Genomic DNA, 15,893 nt, shown 5'->3' with positions numbered 1-15,893 from the left:
ATCCCACCCCCACTTTCCCCCCTTGGTGTCCATGCGTTTGTTCTCTACATCTGTGTCTCTATTTCTGCCTTGCAAACCGGTTCATCTGTACCATTTTTCTAGATTCCACATATATGCATTAATACACGATATTTGTTTTTCTCTTTCTGACTTACTTCACTCTGTATAACAGTCTCTAGGTCCATCCACGTCTCAACAATGTCCCAGTTTCGTTCCTTTTTATGGCTGAGCAATATTCCTTTGTATATGGGCACCACATCTTCTTTATCCAATCGTCTGTCGATGGGCATTTAGGTTGCTTCCATGACCTGCTGAGCCTTACGCTTTTATCTCATTTAAACTTCACAGCAATCCAGGTATGATTTCCTTCCTTCTGCGGTCAAAGAATCAGGCACAGAGAGATTGAACGCTTGTCCTAAGTCAGAGATGGGGCAGAGGGCCTGACCTGAATTCGCTCCTCGGAAGAAGCAGTGGGCTGCTTGGTGTGCCCCTGGCCCCTTCTGGTTTCCTCCCGTCGGCCATGCCGCGGAGCGGCTGTCCGCCTTCACCGAGGACAGGCAGACGCGGAGGCTGAGTGACTTGCCCAGGCCCCAGGGTGCTCACGCGCGTGAGGCCCCTCTTGCCTTCCTCGGAGCCACCTCACGCGTGGGACTCGGGAGGCTCTCGCCGTGGCTGATGAATCACTCCTTTTGGCTTATGAATCACGTGGCAAAACAAATCACTTTGGGGACCTAGAAGGAAGTTGTTGGCCTTGTGTCAACTCAATTGGAATGTCACCTAGCAGACGGCTCTGGGGCGTCTACAGATGTCTTCCAAGGAATATCCCCAAAGTGAAATCACCAGGAAAGCCGAACCGGGCTTGGTGTTTTTGGTTTACAAATGAGTTTTGAGAAATGGCCTTGAGATCTAGAGTTGCTGGCACTTTTCCCATCACAAATTGTAAAGAACCTTTGAAAGGCCGCAGGAAAGGGGAGAAGCAAGGGCCAGGTTACTGATTATGTACAGCTCTGAGCCCCAAGCAGGCCCACAGAATTAAAGGTCTCCTACCATTCCAACTGCATTCAATTTTATTCTGAAAATGACTGCCTGCCAGCAGGCCACGTTGTTCACCCTCATCTCTGCAAGAACTTCTGAGGAACCGTGACCAAGCTCACTTAACACCACTTGGCAACTGTAAGCAGACAACAATTGAGATGCTAGTAATGGAGTCTTTTTAAAAAGTTTACATTTTTTACCGCATGACTTTACGCATCTCTTTATCAAGTGCGTTGAAATTAATGCATGTGTCGATCGGAGCATTTCCTCGTTGAGGAAGGAATCGGCAGGCCTGACCAAGGAGATGTGCTGCTCCCGGCCCGGTGCCTTTGGGAGCTGGTCAGCGGTGGGTTTGTGCTGAGCCCTCAGAAGTCCACGGGCGTGCATTTGGAGGGGAGAATCAAGGGAGGGCTCTGAGGGATTGCCCCGGCAAGTACAGTTACACAGTAGCTCCCGTACGCAGGAGCTGTGACCCTGTCCCCTTGCCAGGCAGAGCTCCTAGAGGTTCATGGCAGAGCCGTCTGCGCAAAAGCCGAAATCCAATTTTATGTCCAAACAGATACGGCACGCAAATTGGACTTCTTCCCCTAGGAAAGCAAAGGCAGGTATCCCGGTCAGTTGGGGGAAAAAAAAAAAAAATCACCCCCTTCCTCCTTTCCTTCTTTAGAATAGGGGGTGGTATTAATACAGTAGCAGATTAGAGCTTTATTTGTTGAAACGTTGCAGATTCTGTAAGCATTCACAATCCTCTTGACTTGTAGAGCCTGATTGTGAAAAGAACAGTTGAATGAGCTCATTGTTTCCCGGCTTTTCTCTTTAATGTATTTTACAAACACGCCGGTGACAGGCCTGACACGCTGATTTCTATGTACTCGCACTTCGGTTTGGGATTACAGCATTAATAACAGAGCTCCATACATCATGCCATTTTCCAGCATGATCGTTATGATAAAGGGCATATACTTAATTACAGGCCTGCTTAATTACAGCTCTGCTGAAGCTCGTTTGTTTAGGAGAATGCTAATTGCGCCACGGAGCCCACGGCACATCCTCGCTTTCATCTGCTCTGCGCCGCTCGCTCCGTGCAGAGGATCAGCGTTTTGTTAAAACTGCCACCAAAAAATAAAATAGAAAAAGGAAGAGAAAGGAAGACGGTGAAGAAAACACCGTCCTGGTCCCGAAAGGGAGCCTGCCCGGCACGGGGCTGTGGACTGTAGCAGAAGCCCACGTTGGCTGTGGGCCCCTTCCAGCCCTCACAGTACCTCCTAGGACAGCTGGCTGTGTTGTCCCTGCTTTGCAGGCAGGGCGGCCAAGGCTCAGAGAGGTGAGACTGCCTCTCGCCACACGTGCTGCCCCCTGGAGTTCAGACCCCTCCTGCCTGCCACCCATGGCAGCGCCACACCCACAGCTCTGGACTTGAATCCTGGCCCCATCAAGCTATGTAACTCCTGCAGCCTCAGTTTCCTTAAATGTAACCTGCACGTGATCATTTTGAGGGTTACGTTATTTGATGCCCATTCGCTCTCTAGTATGTGGTCAGTAAATGTGGTTTCCTTTCCTTTTCTCTCTTTCTAGCCTAGAGCTGGGCTAGGGGAGAAGTTCTGTTCCAGCCAAGGTTTAATGGAGCCGAGGAGCCTGGAGAGCGGACTGCTCTGGGTCCCGGGAATGCCGCCTTTGGCGCCAGTGAGGAAAGGACAGACTCCTGTGTCCTGCTTCTGGGTTGTGACCGTGGATCGGTCAGGCCGTGTCCATGTGAGAACCCTGTAGAACCCCAGGCTGACTGGGAGGGCCGGTTGGGGGGCGCACATGTACCCCCTGAGCAGTGGCTCCATGAGAGCTGCCCCCTCGTCACGGCTCTCCCTCCAGCCCCTCCACTGCACGTCAGTCCGAGTAGGACTCTGCAGCAGGCTGAAGGCTAGAAGGAGGATCACGGTGAGGACGAAACGCTGACCTCAGCTCGGGAAACAAGGAAGGAAGGAAGTAAACATGGCTCCCCACAAGGAGCCCGGGTGGAGACGATCTGTGAACTTCTTTTGGAAGGCATGAAAAATGTGTGCCATTGATTTTAAGAATTATGTTTGGCAAACCTCTAGATACCTTAAGATATGGAAAGGCGGCCCAGATAAGGAGAAGACAAATGGATGTCGTGGGATTAGAAGGGGATTTAGCAGTCCCACAGATCAGCTTTCTACCAACACAGAAAATCCCTCCCAGCGGCCGGCCACCTGGACCTTTGTCAGCCGGTTCTGCTGGTCCTGCCTTCTGCCTTTCCCCGAGGAGGGCAGGGTCCCCCCCTCTGAATCGTGCCCCGTCTCTCTAGCCCCTCTTCCTGTGACAGCTCTGAGAACATGTGCAGACATTTGACCACATTCACCTTCAAGGCCTCTCGTATCTGGACCAAACCCCATCTTGCTGCACTTCCCGTGTGCCGGGCACGGCGCTGGGCTCTCGGGTGCCAGGTGGGGTGCAACGATGAACAAAAGTGGATGGGATCAGGCCTTCCTGGAGCAGCAGGTCTGATGGCTTCCTCCCCTTCCCTCCTGTGGGCTGGCTTCAGGTCCCTCACCATCTGGCAGGCTGCCCAGGACGACCCTCTGAGAGTGCGATCCCAGCACTGAACCCTCCCTTGAGCCCAGAGCAGACCAAGGTGGCAGCTCCCTCAGCCTGGCACCAGGACTGCTGCACTGTCCCTTACAGTGCCATCCCTCCCCCTTTCTAAACAGTCAAGTCACGCTGTTGACTTGTTCAACTACAGACCAGTCTTTTTTCATGTCTTCTGCTGTTATTCCAGCATGAACATCTCTTTCATTCCATCTAACGCAGTTGGTGTTTTGGACTTAAAGTACAGGACTTAGCACTGACCTTTAGTAAATTCCATCTGTTAAATTGAGCCCGTGACTCCAGCTTTTTGAGATCTTTATTGGTCTTCTGTTATCCAGTTTGTAGACTGTCCTCATCAGCCACATAGTGGATAAGCCCACTATGCGTGTCTTCATTAGAGTAATTGATAGTGCCCTGGGCACCCTCCAGAGAGGTCACTTGAGGTCAACATCCATTTATTAATCAGCTTCTTGAACGTCTAGTCCAGCCAGTTATGGATTCTCCTGCCCTTAACATTGTCCAGCTGTATTTCTCCATCTTGTCCATATGGGTAACATGGGAAACTTGTCAAGTGCTTTGCTGAAATCCGTGTTCTTCTCAGCCTACCATAATCTTGGCCATATTAGATTTTTTAAATAAGTGGAACTTGGTTGGCATATCATCTGTTTCGCAGACTCTCATTGGCTCCTGGGGACTCTGGCTCCCCTTCCCAGGGACGCGGGGCGTGTCACCATGGCGACTGTTGCTCTTGAGCCGGCTCCCATTCAGGAGCTTCAGCCCCTGGGAGCCTATGGACTCTCTTTTCTTCCAAGATTGTTAAAGCCTGCTGTCTAGAATACAGGGAGCATCCGGCTGTGCCCGTCTTTCTGTCCTGAGCTCTAAGATAAAGTGGTAACTTATCCCCAAGTTCACATCTCTCTCCCTTCCCAGCTCCCCTTGAGGTCGGATTAGGTCCGAGTGGATCTCCACACCGTCTCCTCTGCTGCTAAACCCTGTCAGGAGGGCATCAGCCCCACAGTCCGGAGGGCCACCCTCCCTGCTGCCTCTTGCTTCGCAGACAGGCTCGGGAAGGCGTCTTCCCTTTGTTCTCTCCAAATGTCCCCAGGCTGGAGCCCCATTATGGGGGGTGCTGAGCACCCCAGGAACCCCCTGTGCTGGGACAGGAATGCAGAGGTGACTCACACGCGGATGGCCAGGACCCTCAGCCGGGAGAGGAGATGCGGCCCTGGCTAGGCACCCAGGGGGCCCCTCTGAGCGGATCCCAGAGGGATGGCGGTGGGTGGACGTAGGGTGAAGGGGAGGGGCATCCTGTGTGGAGGGGCCGTAAGCACCCCGCCTTGGAAATCCTCCCGTCTCTTCCCTTTGTGTGCAGGCTTGACTGCCAGCCTCATGCTGGGCAGGGGTCACTAGCCTTCCTCAGTTTCGCCCAGTGCTCCCCAGGTCTCTCATTTCCCGGGGTAGTCGGGCCTTTGCAGGTCACTTACTTCCCACCTTGTCAGAACACCAGTTGTCTGAACATGTGTTGACGTTTGGATGGAAACAGCTGTCACCAGGGAGAACGGAGATCTTCACCATATCTTACCAGAAACCCCCAGACACTAAGGAGGTCTTTAAACACCAAAGGCAGAAAGCCTAGTGAATGAACGAGCGGGGTTCTCCGCGTAGCGACATGGCCAAAGATGCGCTCGCTGGAAACCGCTCTCCAGCGCTGGGTCGGATTGCTTCCCGAGCGCAGGAAGGGAGCTCTGCCCTGGGCCCTGCCGTCTGTCTCCTGGGCAGAGAGAAGCTGGGAAAGCGGTGTGTGTGTGCAGACACGTGTGCAGAGAGCAGAGAGTGACAGGGCCAGGGCAGGTGACAACAGGGGGCTTTGAGAATCTGAAGAAGAGGTAAAGTAGGCTGTGGCTTCTAGCGTCTGACTTGGGGTGGCCAGGATGGGGGCGGTGCCTTGACGGTGAGGGGGATGGCCAAGGAAAGAGTGGCTTCGAAAAGACCATGATGGGTCTGATGGGGCTGTTTGCACACAAGCCCACCTCCTGGCCCGTCGGTCTGATGGGAAGGAGCTGGTAGAAGGGCCAGCTAGACACTTGGGGAGGGACTGGTAATGTTGTCAAAACCGTGAAAGGCCCTGGTGTGGAAGAAGCAGGTTTGCTCTCAGAAATTTCATGTATACCTCATGGAAGGGCCAAAGACTGGAGTCACTGCTTGGCGCCTGTGTGGGCTCTGACCCCCAACCTGTGAGTGATCCAAAATGCTGTCGGTGCTGCGTGCTCTCCTGCCTCTGTGGCCTTTGATAGGGGGCTGGGGTCAGAGTGCCGCATGGAGTGAGCCTTGACTCCCAGCCACGTTGAGTGCACGGTGGCAACTTCTGGAAAGGGAGCTTGGCCTCTCCTTGGGTCCTGGGTGGGCCTGGTCCTGTTCTTTCTAGAAGGCGTCGTGGCCTTTCAGGGATCATCTGTTCAGGGATGGGTTTTCGCAGCTGTAAGTGAGCAAAGGTGCTCAGACTTCATTAGTGTATTTGCGTGTGTGCTGTACTGTGTTAAGGTCACTGTGGGCTTTCCCCTGCCTTTCTGGGGAGCTGTCACACTGTCCCCAGTGCTTAGCTGGGCCTCTTCCAGGCAGTGAGGGCAGGTCGCAGGGCCTCCGTGATGCGAGGTCTCTGACCACAGACGTCTCTGTCGGAGCCCCGTGGCCAAGCAGGCTTCCCAGGAAAGGAGGAGGTTTCCAGTGCAGCAGCTGCGGCCAGCTGTGCTATTGCCTTTTCCTCAAACTTACCAGAGAAGGTTCCATGTTTATCTTCCCAGAAATTGTGAATGTAGCTTAAAATGAGACATGTGGCTTATCTTACTGATCAGAGAGGCTTTGTCCCAGATTTCTTTTCTTCCTCTTATTTCCTTTTCTTCTTTCTGCTTCTGTGACTCTTATTTCTTAGGACTGAAAAAAAATTGTCTACCACTTGTGTACCAGAGAGGGCCCCATCTTAGATGTCGGGGGAGGCAGAGATGATCGCCTCCCAGGGAACTCATCACTCCGTTTCTTCCTGTGACCACAATTTACCAGAAAGCCACTGCCCTCGGAGTGACGCTCCACGCCACGCCAGTGGCTGGGACCAGGGAGGCCGGGTTTGGCCTCTGCTCAGACCTGAGGGCGAAGCCGGGCCCCAGGAGAAGCCTCCGCCCGCCCCACGGCCCGCGGCTGCCTGGACTTCGCGCTGCGGGGTACCGGTGTCACACTCGGTCCAGTGCGACCTGCTCCTCCGTGTGCCGAGGTTTCCACACTGACGTCATTATTCCGCCCCTCCCGGGAGAGGGCGCGCTCGGGGAGGCAGCTCCCGGCCGTGATTTGACAGCGATGACCTGGGGACTGGGTGGGCGCGGGGCTGTGGGAAAGGAACCGCTGAACACACACCCCCGCCCCGTTTTCCTTTGCTGAGGACCCATTCCCGCCCCTTCTGTGTCCTGTTAACACTGAGGAGACGGGGGAGCCGCGATTCAGCCCAGGAAAGCGGACCAGGAGCCGGCGATGGTGGCCGCGCAGCCCCGCCTGCCGAGCACCTGGGCGCCGGGGGCGGAGTCTCACACACAGCCCTCTCACACCTACTCCTCCGCAGGCTGCGCCGTTTTTTTTGTTTTTTTTGCGGTACGCGGGCCTCCCACTGCTGTGGCCCCTCCCGTCGCGGAGCACAGGCTCCGGATGCGCAGGCTCAGCGGCCATGGCTCACGGGCCCAGCCGCTCCGCGGCATGTGGGATCTTCCCGGACCGGGGCACGAACCCGCGTCCCCTGCATCGGCAGGCGGACCCCCAACACCCAAAGCCGTGGCCAGGGTCCAAACCCAGCTGTCTGACTCCAGAACCACTCCTTCCTCCAACCTGGACCTTTCCCGGGAGCCTGACAGCCTGGCTGTGATCAGGCTCAGCTGGAAGGACATCTCAAGAGCACGCTTACTGCCCACCTCCTCGCCCAGCCCGGCCTTCTCCCCTCAGCCCTCGTGCGCCTCTGTCCTGCCACCAGCCCTTCGGTGGCTCCCACCGCTTACAGGCTGGACCCCGGGTGGGCTCTGGACCCTTCCCTGCTCTCACAGCTCGTCTGCACTTCGGCAGTGCGTCTGCCTCGCTCACCAGGTGTGTGTCCTTCCCAGGAGCAGGAATGGTACCTGGGCACCCATTGCCCTCGGCCCCACTCACTTGTGCACGTGTCGGCCGGCTCCAGCCCTGACCGGCCTGTACTGTCTGTGTCAGTACCTCAAGGTGCTGAACATTAGTGGTGTCTGCAATGCCATTTCCTCTCTTTTTTTCTTCTTTTGCAGCAATGGATGGTGTGCCATTTATGATTTCAGAGAAGTTTTCTTGTGTTCCAGAAAGTGTAAGTTTTAAGCACGATCGCCCTCCCCTTCTGCCCCACTCCCCTTCCCCTGCCCGAATCACTGCTGTCCTCATGTTCTCCCCACCCCTGGAAGCTCAGCCCTGCAGCCTACAGCAGGGCTGCCTGAGAGCCGGAAGTGGGTCGTGTTCCTCCCTGGGCCCCTTCAGCTAATGCTGCCTGTAGTGGGTGCTTGAGAAGTGAAAAAAGGGATGAGGGTGGGGAGGGAGGGAGGCAGACTAGCAGACACACTCAGACGCAGATGCAGCGAAGGCTTTTTGATTCAAATGTGATGGTAAATCGTGCTGAACTGCACCGGCTGTAAGTGTTCTTGCTTTCCAAGCTCACCTTACTAATTTCTGTTATTTTTTATTTAACAAAGTCAATGTCTAGCAGAAAGAAAGCTGCCTCACTTCCCCATTGTCATTGCCGCATTCCGTGATGACCACGTTCTCTGCTCTAAATCGCAGGCATCGGAGTGGCAGGGCTGGGCCTGCTAGTGCAGGGTGCCCTGCAGCTGTGGGTCTCCCGCCCACTGCAGGCTAGCACGGACCCCATGATACACTTGAGGCAACTGAGGCCAGGCTGGGCCCTTGAGCCATCTTTAGTGACAGAGGGATTGAGTGAGCTAGCTGGGTCTGAGGGCCAGAACCCAGATCGTGAGAGGCACCCAGCACGCACAGCTTTGCGGGCCCCGCCTGGCACCCCTGTGCCCTCTCTCCGGTGGTGCCTTCCCCCCAGTGTGGCAGTGGCCCTCCCTCAGCTGTGCAGGCCTGGTCCATGCTGGCTCAGTAGACTGCTTTCTGGGCTTTTTAAAATCCTTTCTGCAGAAGTTTGCTTTGAGTAGCTGATAAACATGAAGGCCCTAGTTTGGGCACCAGCTAAAGAATCCTTCAGTGTTTTTCTTGGACCCAGCTTAAAACCACCCAGCTCGCGATTTGACCTGCACTGGAGTTTCCATTTTCATGAAATATAATAGGCCTTCTCTGAACCCTTCTGGTAAGCAGCTTAATCTTGAAAAACGCTCGTGACTTGACCTACGGAGCATGAGTAACTTCAGCTGACTCCACTTGGCCGCGTTGCCATGGAGACGCTGGCGCCTCTCCCGCCCACTCCCTTGGAGAGGCTGTTCTGTCCTGCACACCGGCTCCAATCAGGAAAGTTTAGTGGGGCAGTTAGAGCCTAATGATACAGCAGCTGGACCTCTGCTGGATCCCGGGCCGCTCAGGCAGGCAGCCCCGCTCTCGCACCACTCGGGCTGGCAGCAGGAGAAAGCCAAACTGTTTTGTGGCTACTGGCAGAGCAGCCCCAGGAGCTGAGCGCCTAATTCGGTGGCCCTGTCCCAAGATCGGGCTCTGCCGACTCAGCAAGTGCTCAGGCAGGCGGATTCGGGCCAAGCCCAGTGCAAGCGCTTCCCTGCGCTTCTGTGTTTAATCTCAGCAGCCCAGCCGGCAGGGCCTCCCGCAATGCTTTGTAACTGGAGAGGAAATGCTCGAGTGATTAACCTGCCGCTGCTGCATCACGAAGGGGCACTGAGCCCAGTTAGAATCCAGGTCCTTGGGCTCAGAGCCGGCCTCTTTCTACCACCCCTCCCAGGAAATCCCCCGCCTCTGGGCTGCAGTTCAGAACCGTGAAGGCCCCGGGGTTTTGTCAGAGTTTCTCAGGTTTCACCTGTTCATCCCCGGCTGCCAGCTGCTGGCCTGGGCTGCAGAAGGCTGGGCTGGTGCCCCTCGGGAATACAGACCACTGATGATCCCCGAGGGGACTCGGACCAGGGACCTCAGAGACCAGGTTCCCTCCACCCCTCACCGTGCATTATTTCAGCCCAGGCTTCTCTGGGCCTCCAGCTGACTCTTGTTACCATGTGCATTTGATTTTTCATGCTGTCTGGAAAAGCCAGCGTTTTTCAAGAAAGGTCCCCATCTCTATGAAGTTACAGAAATACCCATTAAAATGCAGTGTTACCATTTTCCACCACCACTGACTTCTTAAACGACAGTTGATGGGCAGTTACTTCATTTACCTTGCATTTTCAAAGACCGGGAATTCCCTCCAGCTCCTTCTCTGATGCCAAGGAGTCCCAGGCAGAAGATTGGCTGCCTGCCTCGTGGAGTTCCTTAGACCCGTTCCAGCACACAGACGCGGATGTCAGGGCAGCGTGGGGAAGCCGTGGGCGCCTCCATCCCCACGGCTGCAGAAAGAGCACACCGGCTTTTCCTGTGGGCAGGGAGAGACAAGAGGCAGAAGTTATTGGTGACAGTCATGGTCTTTCAGGAGAGCCGTGACCCGCCCCCCGGCTGCTGTAGACAGGTGCCTAGGCCGGGGTCCCCACCAGAAGGGACCCCGGTGACGGCCAGGTTTTCTGCGTCTGCTCCTGCTACTGGTCACTATAGTCACATTGATGGTTTCCATGGAAAAGGAGTGGAGAAAACGCCAGATCACAAGGGGGTTTGAAGTGTCACAATTGTGAATAAGAGCAAACGTGAAGAAGCATTTTTCCAGCCGTTTAAAAGGATGACTTGATCTGTATTTTCAGATGCAGCCCTTTGATCTCTTGGGAATCACCATCAAATCTCTGGCAGAAATTGAAAAAGAGGTAAGCAAGCTTCCCAGAGTGGGACAGGTGGGGGGGCCTGGGTCATCACTCACTCGACCCAGGGTCTCCCATCCCCATTAGGGTTTGTGTTCCAGAAACAGGAGGGACCTAGGTGTGGGGTGACCCTCTGAGAAAAATACTTTCATTTCATTCAAGTTTATTTCTGAGAAAAAGAAACTCACTTTTAATGTGTATATTACTTAAAGTAATAAGACAGAAGGTTTTACATGATGCACGGAACAATCAGTTCTGCTTCATTTTGTTTAGAATGTCATGGCGTAACGAAGGTAGAGGTTGGGGTGTGTGTGCAGAGTTGGCTTTTCCTCCTTCTGTTTTATCATTTGCCACCAGTAGGAGTTTGGGGAAATGTCAGAGGCTCTTGGTGATTTAGAGGAAGGATGACGGTACAGTCCGTTGTGCTTGATAGCCAGACCCCACTTGGCAGCCTGTTTCGAAAGAGTTTGGATGTTTTCCTAATAAAAAAGAAAGAAACCCAGGATTGGAGCACATGTGACAACTCCGAAGAAAGAGAGTTGAGATAATGGAATCAAGCTAGAGGTCAGATCTGCCGGTGGTCTCCCCACTTCCATAAGACAGCGTTAGCGTGCGTGTCGTCTTTCACATGTAGACGGTTGTTAAGCGGTCACATGCTTGCAGCCAGCTCTCCTCTGAGAGGCACATTTGTCTCAAAGATGGAAATGGTAGAACCATTTCAATATTCTCAGTTCCTCTGGGTTTTCTGTTGTGTACCCAGCTTGCAGAAGCAGGTTGCATTATTGAAAGATGGCTGAAATCCAGGAAAATGGAATCAATGTAGTACAACAAATTTCTAAACCTGTCATAGCAAAAACAAGACAAAAAAGTCCCCTTTTGTCTTTGATTTTCAGTAAATCATAAAAACCAACGTGATTGTCATCTATAGATTTTGGGGGGTGGGGGTAAACTTAGGAAAAAGAATGTCTGGCTACCACACCAGAAATATACATGTGCATGGAGCCCCAGGTCAACCTTGCTCAAAATTGAGGCGGCCGTCCGCTTACAGACTGCCTTTGCTTGGGGTCCCGTCCCGCACAGGGTGGCACCAGCGAGCCTATGTGGAATGCCTTTGCCGGGACCTGCTCTGGCTGCAGGCAGTGAAGCAGGGCCATGCGTGGCCTGTGACCTGTCAGGACGGACAAGGTCACACAGACCTTAAGGGGCGCGCGTGGGGGTCGGGTGGTCACGCCCCCTCTCTGCTTAAAGCGAGGATAACAGTAGAACCTGTCTCACGAACACTAAATGGATAGATGTGTGAAGCACTGCGGACAGCAGTTGCTCATCACCCTGGGTAGGTAGGGTAGGTGGTGAGTGCCAGAGACTGGGCAGCTGTGAATGTCGCCCCTTCTCTCCCCGCCCATCCTCCTGGGCTGTAACCAGAGCCCCGTTCACTGAAGCACCTGCTACATGCTCCGCTCTGGGCCTGGGCTTTACCTCCGTCATCACCGATTCTCACCCCAAGTTGACCAGGTGGCATTGTTCCTCCCCATTTCATGGGCAGAAATTGAGACTGAGAGGTGAAATAATAATAATACCCAAGACAAGATTGAGGCCTAGCGTGTCATACTCCAAATCCGCTCCGTTATGACGTTAAGTCTGTTGCTCCCTGTCCTACTGTTGGGGCTGATGGGGACAGTGGTACCTGGGAGGCCCGTCGACCTGGGTTCTGACCCCGGCCGGGCCTTCAGGTTACCAGGACGGAGTGAAATAGGAGAGAGCCCAGTGTAGAGCCAGTACGTGTGGTGGAAACCATCGTAAGTTCTCTAATTCTCTTCCCCACTAAAGGGCTAAAACTGTGTTTGGTTTGAATGCGTCGTCTTGATGTCAGGTGCTCTGAACAGAGCCTGGTGGGGCAGACTCCTCAGTTCCTCCACTTAACCTTTCTGAGCCTCAGTTTCCTTTTCTGTCAGATCAGGATAGTAATAAAAGTGCCCTGTAGCATTTATGGGTTTGACCAGGACAGTCACGGAAGTGGCTTAGAACAGCACCTGCTGTGGCTACTGCCCGGTTAGTTATCAGCGGCTGCTGTCATGGTCATGGTCATTGTTACTACTGTTCCCCCGGTCCACAGGAAGCGGGGAGAGTCGGTGTAAGTCTGTCCTGTTGCAGCCCGGCCAGCTGCCCTCTTGCTGGTGGCGGAGGAGAGACAGCCCCGTTGACCAAGCTTGGGCTTGCTTCCTTGTTTTCAGTGATGAGTTAAAAACACACGTCTGTGTTCTCTGTTGAAAGAAATTAGAGTTAAAGAAAATATAGGGAAACGGGGAGAGGTTAGAAACACTAAATAGGGCGTAAAACTATCACAGATACCACTGAAGTCGAGGGTGCTGTGGGGATTTTTATTTACTCTGAGGATTCAAAAGTTATTTCCACCAGCCATGCACGTGCATTTAATGGTGATTAGTATATTGACATCTACACACTTTGGTGAACGGGCTCCTCCTTCTGCAACAAGGTCAGAGGATTTTCTCTGTAAATAAACTGGAACTTTCCCCTTTTAGCCGCTGAACTCAGCATAGCTCCGAGGGTTGGAGGCCGAGCAGAAGCTTTGCCCACAGCCCCCTGGCCTCACACTCGGGCTCTGTGGGTTGGCCCTGAGTAGCTGGGGGTCCCCCTAGTCAGGATGATTTTGCCCCTTTCCATTCCCAGTCTGGCTGCCCTGGTGGGGGCGGGGGGGTGTGCCTGGGGAGGGGTCTTGGGGCAGGGGTGCTCCACTGGGGGTTTGCTTTCCCCACATTTACACTATCAAGCCAAGCGCCCTCCCCCAAGAAGGCGGGAGACTTCAGGGCTGACCGTGACCTGCGCTGTCCCGTTGCCCATCCCAGACACCCCCTTGGATCTCGCCTGGGATTCCCAAGCAGCAGGGAGAGCCCAGCGTCAGTGGGGGCTGCTTTGTCTGGGGCAGGCGCTCCCCTCCCTTATCCGTCCGTGCCCCCTGGGAGACGTGGTGTCACCCCAGCTCACAGCAGAAACCTGGGCTTGGGTGACCGCAGCTATAGAGGAAGTAGGAGTGCTCGCCCCAAAGGCATCATGCTGCCTCCCGTCCAGGACTGGCGCGGGCCCGCTCTCCTGCCAACTTGAACGTTACTCCCCCTGCCCTGCCTGGGGGATGCTTCTGAATTTCAGCCTGCGTGCGCCCTGTCACCACCATTTAGCCTCGGGGACAGGTCACCCCCTGAACAAGCCCCATCACCCCATCAGCCTTGAGCTTGGCGATTAGGGACCCGAGGGATCACCGACAGCCAGCCCAGGAGTGCTGTCCCCAGCGGCCCTCATCACCAGAGCGCGGACCCGCCGTGAACTGAGTAACAGATGCAAAGAGATGAGGTGTCGCCTCCCCGCAGTGGGTGACAGTGTGCCTCCAGCCCGCCAACACGAGAATCTGACGAGCTTAAGCAAGAGCGTGCCACTCAGCTCTCCAGCAGGAAGGTGGGACGAGGCTCGCTGGCCGTGTGGGCCGGAGCCGCCCGCCGCTTGGGTGTGTAGATACCGGGTGTCTGCAGGGACGTTTGTGGACAGTGTAGACAATGGAGGCAACACAGCATAGTGGAGGGACACGGTTTTCGAGTCGAGCCCCCCAGGGTAGCATGCCAAATCTGCCACCTAGGCTGGACCCTGGGGCAAGTCCCCTGGCCTCCCCCTCCTCAGGTTGGCGTGCAGGCCCAGGGAGCCCACCCTGGCCGGAGTGCTGGTCCCAAGGCTGCTGCTGTGGCACTGACGGGAGGCCCCGGCAGTCGTGGTGTACGCAGCACCTGGTTACGTTTCATGAAAGGCCCCCAAGGAAGGTCATGATAAAAATCAGTGCCCATGCCATCCGGCAGATATGGGGGAAAAAATTCTTCAGACACGCTCAGGTGGCATGGGCTGTTGAAGCGGAAAAGCCAAGGTTGTAAACCAATTCCCGCTGTGAAGCTGTCCCTCTCCTGGTCCCCAGCGCTGAGCCCAGCCTCCTTGCGGCCCGACCCCGCCCTTTAGCAGCCACATCTCCTGCCGTCTGTGACCTTCCGAGGCTCAGAGTAGGGGCTTTGCCGTGTACATTACCCCGAGGCAGGAGAGTGTGTGTTTGCTTACCTCCCCTCTGCCCTGGGAGGCGACCAGGGAGCAGCCAGTGGCAGCTGTCGGCAGCAAAGGCGGCGGTGGGGGGGGAGTGCTTTCTGGCCCTGACCTGGCCCCCTTGCCCTGGGGAGCAGCCGTCTGGCTCTGCAGGAGGGTGGCCGTGACCCCGGAGGGCTGTGTCCCAGTGAAGCCCTTATTGTCCTCCCTGTTGCCCAAACAAAAGGTTCTCTCTGTTCAAGAGTCGGGAAAAGTGTAATTTCGCAGCCGACCCCGTGATGAAGCATCTTCTCCGGGAGTGAGAAGATGGGCATATAAATTTTCTCTGTCTCAGCCGCTCTTTATTTCCCTTGTAAGCAGTCACCCTGTTTCTCCATCTGATGGACGCCCCATCGCAGCCAGGGTGAGAGCTCCCCAGCTTCTCAGTTTGGGCAGCAGCTTCTAAAATAATTCCTGTGTCTCGGTTACCTTTCCTGCAGCCTGTGTATCCTCCCTCCCCGCCCACTACCCCACCGTCCCCCGTGGCCCGTCCATCCCCAGCCTCGCCTCCCGCACAGACTGCCCTGTCCCTTGTCTCACGAGTGGTGGCCAGGAGAGGTGGCCTGGACTGTAGATTCCATGCCTTGTGCATAACACTGCAAGCCTCTAAAAATAGGAGCCGACAATTCTGTGATTGAAGCGGCATCCAGAGTGCCTTCCAGACCCGCACACAAAGCCCTTTCCCCACCTGCTGCCGACCCTCCATGGAAAACCACAGTGCTCACCCTCCCTTCGGTGGGCACCACACTCAAAACCGTGGCAAGGGAGCGCCATTAGCCCACCACACTTCCTGGTGGAGCAAACAGCCTCCATTTTCACTAGGCTTTAAGGCTGAAAGACAAGGGAGAGTCTAATTAGTAAAGGGAGGATCTGATATTAATCACTCCTTTAAAACTGACAAGGGAGGCAGTTCATTTAACCACTTAATTGCTACAGGTTTTTATGGGCTGCTGTTTGCAGACATATTTAATGAAGAAATTATAAATCTAAAGGAGCTTAAAATTTTAATTTTATACCTAAATATTTTCCTTGTTCTTATGTTTGTAGTCAATCCTCAAGAGTGTAGTCACGTGGAATGTTCTTTAAATGAACATATTTGCTAACTGGCGTGATTTCAGTTTTTAAAACATTGGTTCCAGCAATTAGGCATTTTTTTCAGTTCCCAAATGACTGGAGAAA

General features: G+C 54.5%; 1 protein-coding gene across 2 annotated transcripts in view; it reads left to right on the top strand.

The window, feature by feature from the left end:
* MVB12B (multivesicular body subunit 12B) overlaps positions 1-15,893 on the top strand; it is a 176,186-nt gene that overhangs the window by 141,930 nt on the left and 18,363 nt on the right. For both annotated transcript variants that reach the window (XM_069540748.1, XM_060014144.1), the window contains exons 8-9: positions 7,941-7,996; positions 10,530-10,589. In XM_069540748.1, coding sequence (XP_069396849.1) covers positions 7,941-7,996; positions 10,530-10,589 — 116 coding nt within the window. The remainder of the gene's footprint in view (positions 1-7,940; positions 7,997-10,529; positions 10,590-15,893) is intronic.

This window comes from Delphinus delphis, chromosome 6 (assembly GCF_949987515.2).
Source record: "Delphinus delphis chromosome 6, mDelDel1.2, whole genome shotgun sequence".
Taxonomy (NCBI): domain Eukaryota; kingdom Metazoa; phylum Chordata; class Mammalia; order Artiodactyla; family Delphinidae; genus Delphinus; species Delphinus delphis.
This window is presented reverse-complemented; position numbering and strand designations above follow the sequence as displayed.